This window comes from Lycium barbarum, chromosome 1 (genome assembly GCF_019175385.1).
Source record: "Lycium barbarum isolate Lr01 chromosome 1, ASM1917538v2, whole genome shotgun sequence".
In the NCBI taxonomy this organism is placed as follows: Eukaryota; Viridiplantae; Streptophyta; class Magnoliopsida; order Solanales; family Solanaceae; genus Lycium; species Lycium barbarum.
In genome coordinates this window covers 104,318-114,624 of record NC_083337.1, presented here as the reverse complement: position 1 = coordinate 114,624, position 10,307 = coordinate 104,318, and the positions used below count along the sequence as shown (strand labels likewise).

The following is a 10,307-nucleotide window of genomic DNA, read 5'->3' as shown; positions in this document are numbered from 1 at the left end:
GACAAACCTTTCAACAGTTAACATAATGTGAAAAATATTATTACGATACAATTTATGCCCCGTAACTTAATTTGTACGGAACTTATGCCGAGCAGTTCGGAGGATATGTAGATATTTTTTTAAATGAATAAGCGGGGACAAAAATTAAAGAGCAGTGTGTTTGAAGGACAATCCGTGCAAAATAAAATTTGTTTATTGGCACTCGCCGGTAAGGAAACCGGAAGTGGAAGCCCTAAAGCTCAAGGGAATTGAGGGCACCGAAAACAAACCACCTCCTCCGGCTGCCGGCCACAAAATACTATTCTCTCGAATTACCGTTGCTCCATTTCAGTTAAGTACATTCGAATATGGGACAGCCGACTCCGTCATCAGCAAGCAGTTGTAACAATAACAATAGCGGTTGTCAAGTACGATGTGCTGGTTGCAAGATGATATTAACAGTCGCTTTTGGACTAACTGAGTTTGTTTGCCCTACCTGTCAATTGCCCCAAATGCTGCCTCCTGAACTCATGCCTCAACAACAACGGACCAGTGCCTTAGCTCATGGCATTGATCCATCTAAGATCCAATTGCCTTGTGCTCACTGTAAGGCTATACTTAATGTCCCTCATGGTCTTTCCAGGTTTTCCTGCCCTCAATGTGGGATCGACCTTGCTGTTGATACCTCCAAGATCAGGCAATTTCTTCCTCAATCATCCAATCCTGCTGCTGTCCGCCCCCCTGCTCCGCCTCTGCCTCCGCCTCAGGAAGAAGTCAACGAGGTACTTACTGGATTTCTCCCTTTTATTTTATGAATTGCCTTTTACTAACTGTTTTTTGGTTGCTTTTAACCAAAATTTTCCACATAGAGCACTGCAGAGAACCTCACCTGACAAACAACTATCTATCACAATTAGTTAATTTCCAAAAAGCTTAAGGTAAAAAATTAAGTAAAAGGTCATTGACAAAGTTTGGATGCCTGACGTCTCTGTTGAGAGCATCTTATAAGGATTATCCTGTGTAGAATCCAATGAGAGAGAGGCTTGAGAAACATCTTGCGTGGTGCGGAAAGAGTTGAAAGAAGCTGTGAATCTTGATGAGAGTATTGTCTGGTGCAAGGGGTTCATTCGGATCCCCTTTGTTGGAAAATTATACTATTTGTATATACATCTTTATGTAGATATACTATGTTGAATCCCTTTGGCATCTTCGTGCCATAGTGAAAATAGTGGCTCCACGACTTTTCTAACATACTGATCTATTGCATATCTTTGATGTTCATCCTTGTGATTGTGGTGCAAAAGTTGGAAAGAACGTCGAGGAGCTTCTGATGGAATGAACATGGGGAGGTGAAAAATTATCATTTAGTCAAGTGGGAGATCGTGGCATCTCCTAGACTCTAGTGATAAGGGACTTGATGGTGTTCAATAAAGCATTACTTTGAATATGGAGGTGTGGGCTAAAAGAACATTCATTGGAGAGTAGAGTGATTGCGGGTAAAAATAGAGTGGAACAAAAGAGAGATAGAGAACAAACAAGACGACCAAACCTAAATATAGAGTGGAACAAAAGAGGGATGGAGAACAAACAAGACAACCAAGCCTAAGGAGTTGCTTTGTGGATATGCATTGAGAGGGTGGAGAGTTTCTATGGCAATGTCATGCTCAAAGTAGGTGATAGTGGATAGGCCTAGGTGGAACTTTCTCTATCCTTAGAATTCTAGTTAAGAAACAACATAATTACTTGGTTATGTAACGGGGTGGTAGAAAGGATGAAATCCTTCTATGATGGCTGTTAAACGGACAGTTTCCTCATTCATCCTTATGGGTTCCTAGAGCGCTTTTTGTCTAGATCAAACAATTTGTGAGATCAATCTACATCAGTTGGTACTATAGGTGAAGAACGTAGTGAGGATGTTAAGTGTCAAAACTAAGTAAGCAGTAAAGTTTCCTAAGTAAGCAGTAAAGTTTCTATCTCAAACAAAATTTACTTACAAAATGAAGTTAATGAAGAGGGGTGAGGGGGAGAGAGGAATATAATCAAATAGAGACTTCAGAAATAATGAGAATGCATAGTTAACCATGAGAATGCACAATAAGTTTCATATCACTCATCCAAAGTAATGTTTGGTAAAATAGCTTACTTATTACTTAATACCAGTCTTACCTTTCTTATGAGCACATCAGTGGAAAAGCTTGGAGATTGCACCTTGTGCAAAAATAACAAGGGCGCACTCCTCCTAAACTGGCATTGGTTTCAAGTTACCCATGTCATACCCTTTGATCTGGAGTCTCCGTGAAGTGGTGGATCATCTCCAATATGAGAAGGGGGCAATTTCATAAGAGAAGTACTCATAACGTCAACACACTATACCTCCTATGTGAATTTTGTAAACATCATCTTTTACCAGTGTAGCAACAGAAAATTGTAAATGTCCAAATATAAGATCCGTGAACACGTCATCTTTCCACAACTCACGTCCCTTCATAATTTCAGGTGGCTATATCGTAATGTACTATATATATATATATATATATATCCTCTTCCACTTATGTATTAAGTCGAAAAAAGTGCCAGGAGCCAATATAGGTAAGTATATGAAATATTTGTATGGAATCCAAAAAAATACTTTGTTGTGTATCAATGTTTAACATCAGAATTCTTAAACCGAGGATGTAAATATAGGACGAAGGAGAGAGGGGAAAATTGGAAATCATATCAAGTCATTCGAACATTCAAAAGAAAAACTTTATGGAAGGAAAAGTCATTTGGACATTAGGATAGCTTAAAGTGGGAACAATGCCACAATTTCAAAACAACAATAAAACTACTGATTTGGTTAGCTTAAGGAAGATACAAGGAAACAATTAAAATTCTGTCCTTCTTCTCTTTTTTTTCTTCTTCAAAAAAGCCCAGGATATTCATATGATGAAGTATATCAAACCAAACTGGTTAAAATGATTACCTCATTGTCTGTTGTAATTTTTCAACAACTAGCTTGTCCTTTATTCTTCATTGACACACCATCGCTTCTATAAATACAACAACAGCAAAAACATACCCAGTGGAGTCCCACAATGTGGGGTCTGGGAAGGGTAAAGTGTACGTAGACTTTACCCCTACCTTCCAAGGTAGGGAGACCGTTTTCGAAACACCATAGCTTCTATAAATAGTGTTTAATTTTCTTTGGGACGCGGTGGATGGGACAACAAAGTTTCACTTGGTGCGGTGAGAGATTGTCACATCTCCTGAAATCTGGGAATTAAAGACTTAAAGGTATTTCACAAAGCTTTGTTGAGCAAATGGCTTTGGAGGTTCGGATTGGAGGTACAAGCTCTGTGGAGAGAGGTGATAGTAGATAAATATGGCGTATTGGAAGGGGGATGGGGAACTAAAGATGTTACTTTGCCTTTTGGGTGTGGATTGTGGAGGAATATCTTCAAGGGATGGGATTATTTTTGTGAAAATATCTCATTTAAGGTAGGAGATGGGAGGAGAGAAGTTTTGGGGACATAGCTGGTGTGGGAGTTTTTTATTGAAAGATGAATTCTAGAGATTTGACAATTCAACAGATTTGGGGGACACAAGATGGCGAGATTTTTTGGGACTTGAGATTTAGAAGGGATTTCGAAGATTGTGAGGTGAATGAGTTTCAAAGAATGGTTGCTCTTTTACATAGGCAAGCCACTCCGGTTGAGAATCTAGATGCATAGTGGTGGGGATTGGGGAATAATGAGTGTTTTTTGTGAAGTCTTTTTATGAGCAACTTTTGATCAGGGAGGAGAATGTTTTTCCATGTAATACTTTATGGATTCCAAAGGTGCCGAAAAAGGTGTGCCTTTTCACCTGGCTTGCTACTAGAGGGGTGATTTTGACAGCGGAGAATCTCAGAAGGAGGAAGTTGTGTGCGTCAGCTGGTGTTACATGTGCAAGAAAGCGGGTGAAGATGTGGATCATTTACTTCTACGTTGTGGGTTAACCATGCGGTTTTGGTGGGATATGTTTAGGTGGTTGGAACCCCATGGGTAATGCCAAAAACAGTGAAAGACTTAATGTTCAGCTGGAGGAGCTGGCGAAGGAGGAGAAGACGCAGGGCTTGGAATTTGGTTCCACTTGCAGTAATGTGGGTTGTTTAGAGAGATAGAAATAGGAGAGCCTTTGAGGGGATAGAATCGAGTTCTTCTCAATTGTGGAGTAGCCTCCGATCCTTTATTTTTCTTTTGGTGCACCCATAGAGTTCCTAGTTGTATAGAAGGTTGGGTGGAGTTTGTAGAGAATCATATTTTGTAGATCCTACCTTTTGGTATATCTCTTGTACATGGCTAGTCTTTTGGACATGTTTATGAATGAATATTCTTTTACTTGATAAAAACCAGTGTTATCAAAGGCGCGCTTAAGCCCTGAAGCGAGGCTCAAAACATGTTGAGCGCTTCGCCTCGCTTTATGTGCGCTTCAGTGTCATCATGAAGGCCCTAAGACATACTTTTCCTTGCCAGTGAGCCTCTTTTGAAGACATGACACTAGATAATTGATATTTCACTTTATCGTAATGTTTTTACAATTTCTTTGTCCATATATTTGTTATTCATGCTTATTATTATTCGTTTTGGACTAAACATATATATATTTGTATTTTTGCACCATTGCGCTTTTTTATATTAAAGCCCACACTTTATTTGCGCTTAAAGCCCCAGCTGAACTTAGAGCTTTTTTGCGCTTTTGATAACTGATAAAAACTAGTGTTTAATCAAACAAATCTTGTCAATTATAAAATACACCAAGTCAAACTTAGTTATCTCATTTAAGAAGAGGATTAAAATAAAATTCTAATTTTCTTCTCTAATATGAAAGAATAATAAAAGATTTGAATAGTGATTTTGTTTGTAAAGATCAAAGTCTGTTTAAGGTATGCGTACATGATTTTGTAGTTTTGACTTCACAATTTCTCAAATAAGGAGATTGGAAGAAGTTAACAGAAATAATTTTATGAAGCACGATAACAATAATGCATAAGGGGATATAAAAAGAAAGTTTCCAGTTTACTATTTGATATTGCATTTGCTGCATTATATTATTGCGTTATCTTTACGGAGTCAATCTTTTGTTTTCTGCTCAGTGTCTACTAGTAGAATAATTACATTATCTAACACTACTATAAATCTAAGTTGACTCGGGTGGGGGTATTGGATTCGGGTGTGGGTCTGAAGGTCGGATTCTCCGTCACATATATTTTAGGATTAGGGGATGTGGATCCGAGTGGGTTATGGGTGCTGGGATACGCCGATAAATGTATATTATAACATATAAAGTATATATCTTGACTGATTAAAGCTTTTGAACTAAAACTAATAAAATTTAATTCTTTACAAACACCTAGTATTTTATTCATAAGATATTTCGTGTAATATCAAAACATTCTCATATTTTATATGACTATACATTGCAAAATAGCTGTAAATCTGTGGAGCATGTTCTTATGTTTACTTGGAGTGAGTTGGGTCATGCCAAAGACCACTTTTGAACTTTTGAATAGCTGGAAAGGAATTGGAAAAAGAAGATCTGAGGAGAACTGGTGGGAGAATATACCAGCATGCATCTGGTGGACACTATGGAAAGAAAGGAATGCAAGATGTTTTCATGATAATGGCAGCAACACTCAAAAGATCAAGATGAAGTGCCTTAGTTTACTTTATTTTTGGTGTAAACAGGATATGGTGGGGAAGTAGAATCTTTAGTTGATTTTATAGGACATCTGTAAGCTCTAGTTTTTTTTTTTGCTGTTTCAGGGTAGTTTCAGCCTACCAAGGGATGTAAGATTATACCTCATCACCATATGATGAGTTTTTTGTGTGAATATAAAGTTACCTTTTACTCAAAAAAAATAAAATATATGACATAAACCCAAAAATCAAACCAAATACCCAATCAATCTATACTTCGTGCCTCGGTCATAGATGTAGTCAAAGAACCCAAAGTAAGTTGACCAAATATGGTGTGGATCCCACACCCACACCCTTGCCGTGTCGACACGGGTGCAACATGGATTTTGAAAATATCGAGCAACATACCTATAAATTACATGGTGTCCTTACTCAGACATAAAACTCCTTTCAAATCCTTTCCCTTTTTCCCTGCCGCAATTGTGTTGTCAAATGATCAATTATCAATATTGTTTTTTGTAGGGCTAGTGATAGTTATTGTTCTCTAATCTACATTTTTTTTTTTGATGGCATGGGAACCCGCAGCCGCTGCCCTTTGGGTGCGCACAGGGTAAACCAAGCTCCTGTGCAATAGCTCGCAAACCACATAGGAGAGATAACCCACACTAGGCAAGCCCTGTCACGACGAGCTCGACCCAGAAGGCAAATCCCCTCCTGTTGTAGGTAGGGTGTTTCGAACCTGAGACCTCCATTATGAAAGCCCCATGCTCAACCAACTGAACCACCCTTGCGGGTTCTCTAATCTACATTCTAACAATGCATTCTTTAATCTCTATTTGTACCCGGTGATGCGAAATTCTTTGCTTTGCCTGATGTTGATGATACTCAGTCAGAAGCAAAAACTCGATTTCCGTATCCAACATCTATCTGGTTTATCAATGCCCACAAATTATCTCTAGCACATTAGATCATTTCAGTATTAACTCATAAGAAACAAAAGGAAAAAAACATTGAGGACACATAAAATCAATTCAACATTAACTCATAAGAAAAAAATAGAGACACCCAGACGGAGAAACAACAGAAAAATTAACCTTTTGGGAAGAGGGGTGGATGCATGTAGAAACAGAGAAAACTCATAAAGGGTTGACAAAAATATGAACCGAATGCTGACAATAAATAATTCCGGACAACACTAGATCAAAGAGGAAAACAACATGACCAATGAAGATCAGGTGTACTGGAAATAGTTGAGCCCCACCATAACATCGTTGGTCTTCAGCAAGAATCGATCAATAAGCGTAGACTAATTTAGGGTTAACAACTGCAACAACTTCTCGCTGAGGAATTTTGTATCCTCTGCTTAAAAAATCAAACAGTGTAAGAATTAGTAACAGAAAAAAATAAAGATGTAAATGAGAGAGTAGAAATAGAAGAAAAGAGAAAAGATATCCGTACCAAAGACATATGTCCAATGGTGATAAAAAAAGAGTTAGGTTCCAGTACACAATTTACATTACTTTTGGTACAATTGTCCAGTGCAATGTTCGTACATCCCCTTTGTACAATTTTTATTACTTTTGGTACAATTGTGCAGTGCAGTGTTCATCCTGCCCATCCTCATTTATATGTAGTAGAAAGTATAAATGTAAGTAGCATTTTCCGTAACACTAGAATAGTGGTCTAAGGAGAATGGTTGTGCTCAACAATTAGGACTTTTGGAACAATTTTTGATGGATCAGGCACAGTAATAGCAAACTCTTCTGGTTCAATTATTTCTGCCACTCTCTTCTGATCAGATGATGTATATAGACCAATTGACCTTATTTATCTTGTATAGGAAACTTTGTTCCATATTTTTCAGTTCTCAACATTGCATTGTGATTTTTCAGGTGGCCATTGAAGTAGAACGTGAAGAAGATGAGGGTGGCATGGCTGGAGAAACTTTTATGGACTATGTATGTTTTCTTTGCAATCTCAGCTATTTACTCCTAGTATTGTAATAGTGGGAGAAATATGTGTTTGTCCTTCAATTTTCTTATCTTCTTTTTATTATGTAAAATTCGGTAATGTTGGAGAAGAGAGAATGGGAAAACATGAAAGCTGTGATAATGGCTGTAGAGAGTGGGAGATTGGAGTAAAAGGGAGATGGTTATGTTAATTTTGTTACAATGACTTTATTAATTGTTCAGATTTCTTTGCTAGTAAGGTGGTTGTAAGCTTATCATTGGAGAAACTTGTGGCAATGTTTCAAGGGTGCTAACTCCAAAAATATCATCATTTTTTTAAAACATAATATCATCGTTGATTATAACCTTTTGAGATTTCATGTTAGTATATTACAAGTTGATGGTTGATCCTCTTCATTCTTATTTTCTTCTCCTGATTCAACACAGCGGCCTCCCAAGCTATCTATTGGACCTCCACATCCTGATCCTATAGTGGAGACATCTTCCTTATCTGCAGTACAACCACCTGAACCCACCTATGATCTTACAATCAAAGAGGACTTGGAAAGCTCAAAAGCATTGTCGTGCCTACAAATTGAGACATTGGTTTATGCTTGTCAGGTTGCTATTCTAACTCATGTTACCCGACTCTGTTCGTAGGCTCTTACCTTATGGTTACTATTTTCCTGTAACAGAGACACCTTCAGTTCCTTCCAAATGGTACCAGAGCAGGATTTTTTGTAGGTGATGGTGCTGGCGTGGGGAAAGGACGAACAATTGCTGGATTAATATGGGAGAATTGGCACCATGGTAGAAGGAAAGCATTGTAAGTTCTCAAATAAAAGAAGTGCATTATTGTACCTACCACTTAAAAAAGTGCATTATTGAATCTGACCCTATTCTAACATCCATTTCATGGTTGTCTCCTTGTTGCTAAAATGATGGCTGTGCTCCTAAAGGATCTGGTGTTCTTCGTTTATGATCAAAATATTTTAGTTTCTAAAATTAAATGTAATTGTTTCCTCATAATTCTTTTCCCCAGGTGGATCTCTGTTGGTTCGGATTTGAAATTTGATGCAAGAAGAGACATGGATGATGTGGGCGCTATGTGTGTAGAAGGTAGTTATTGAGAGTCTTCGATATGGTCTCAGGTTAAATGCTGCATGCGATTTACTTCTTTCCTTCTCTGTTTGTTTATATTAGTATGAGCTGTTGTGTTCTTTGATGCTTACCTTTAAAGAGAAGCTTTTGTGGTCTCCTAGGAGTCTCCGACCCAAAGGAATATAAACTTCAAGCCCCTTTGTGCTTTCTATGTTCTTGTTTCTGGGAACTGCAGAGATCAACTGATAAACCGGGGAGCCTGGATAGAGGCTGCTGCAATGAGGCGTTAACTACTCCATTAGAATCTAAGAACAGTCAAAGCCGATAAGATGTTGACTTTTTAGTTTGGGACAGTGATGAATATCTTTTGATATTTGTTCCTGGGCTATTTGTTGTAAGTGGTCAAACTTGGTTATTTTGGGTCAATTCGTGTTGTATATGGACCACATTCTTCTGTTTTCTGTGGTGGGTTTTACCTGTCGGATGCAATAAGTTGCTTTTGTTGGTAGAATTCTGCTTAATATTTTTCTGAGTTAATCAACTGTAATGTGTGATATGGTGATATAATGTATGTTTTTTTATGCATTTTTTTCTTTTGTCGTTTCCGATTCCAAATGGTTAATGACTGAATCTATTTTGTAACTGTAAATCTATAACTTTCTCTTGTAGTGCATGCTTTGAACAAGCTACCTTATTCTAAGCTTGACTCGAAGTCTGTTGGCATCAGGGGGGGAGTTGTTTTTTCAACATACAGCAGTCTGATAGCATCTTCGGAGAAAGGTCGGTCCCGTTTGCAGCAGCTTGTACAGTGGTGTGGGCCAGAATTTGACGGTCTTGTCATATTTGATGAGGTATAATTTTCCTTTTGGACCAAGTTCAGTATAGTTTGCAACAAGAATTGTATCCTTGTAATGGATTTTTGTCAGTTGTGCAAATTCTTGAAAGAAAGAGACATCCAATTTGTCGCACTTAGCTATACTTTTACTATTTATTTGTAGTGTCACAAGGCAAAAAATTTGGTCCCTGAAGCTGGGGGACAGCCAACACGAACTGGTGAAGCTGTACTTGAAATCCAGGTTTGTTTTTCAAATATCGGTAAAATGTGGTTGCCACCCAAATTGAGCCATGAAATCTCATGTTGCCAAAAAAATATGCGTCTCATAAGTTATTTAATAAAAACAAGAAACTTGTGTTATAACTTATATATATTCGAAAAGTGTGTGTCTTATAAGTTAGGAAAGTGAATGCATATAGTACAGTGGAAAGAAGTTAAGTGGAAGATTTGCACTCTCAAAAGCAAGTTAGATCTCTTCCCTGCATTATGTCTTAACCCCCACCCCCCAACCCAAGAAAAGAAAAGAACAAATGGTGGAGAGCCATCCTTGGCATCAATATTTTCTGGATCCAATTGTCTTACTAGCATTAGATAGGAAATGCTTTTACCAAAATATTTGGAATTTTTTGATATATCATGGCAAAATATTGCGGTCACATAATCATTGTAAATTAAAATACCAAATGTTTATTTGCTTGAGCTAATATAAAGAGAAGTATAAAACGTAAACCAATTATACCATATCAGCTTATCTCAATGAATGCATGACTTGGTTAGAAGCAC

General features: G+C 37.7%; 1 protein-coding gene across 4 annotated transcripts in view; it reads left to right on the top strand.

Annotated features, from left to right (window-relative positions):
- The first annotated feature begins 103 nt into the window (after window positions 1-103).
- Window positions 104-10,307, top strand: part of LOC132627389 (protein FORGETTER 1) — a 45,935-nt gene continuing 35,731 nt past the window's right edge. Inside the window, exons 1-7 of one of the 4 annotated variants that reach the window (XM_060342719.1) lie at window positions 104-761; window positions 7,532-7,597; window positions 8,036-8,209; window positions 8,284-8,414; window positions 8,631-8,707; window positions 9,359-9,540; window positions 9,688-9,765. In XM_060342719.1, the coding sequence (XP_060198702.1) occupies window positions 348-761; window positions 7,532-7,597; window positions 8,036-8,209; window positions 8,284-8,414; window positions 8,631-8,707; window positions 9,359-9,540; window positions 9,688-9,765 (1,122 nt within the window). In that variant the 5' untranslated portion in view covers window positions 104-347. Of the gene's footprint in view, window positions 762-7,531; window positions 7,598-8,035; window positions 8,210-8,283; window positions 8,415-8,630; window positions 8,740-9,358; window positions 9,541-9,687; window positions 9,766-10,307 lie in introns of those variants that run through there. The other 3 variants (XM_060342726.1, XM_060342735.1, XM_060342741.1) reach the window with 3 other exon arrangements.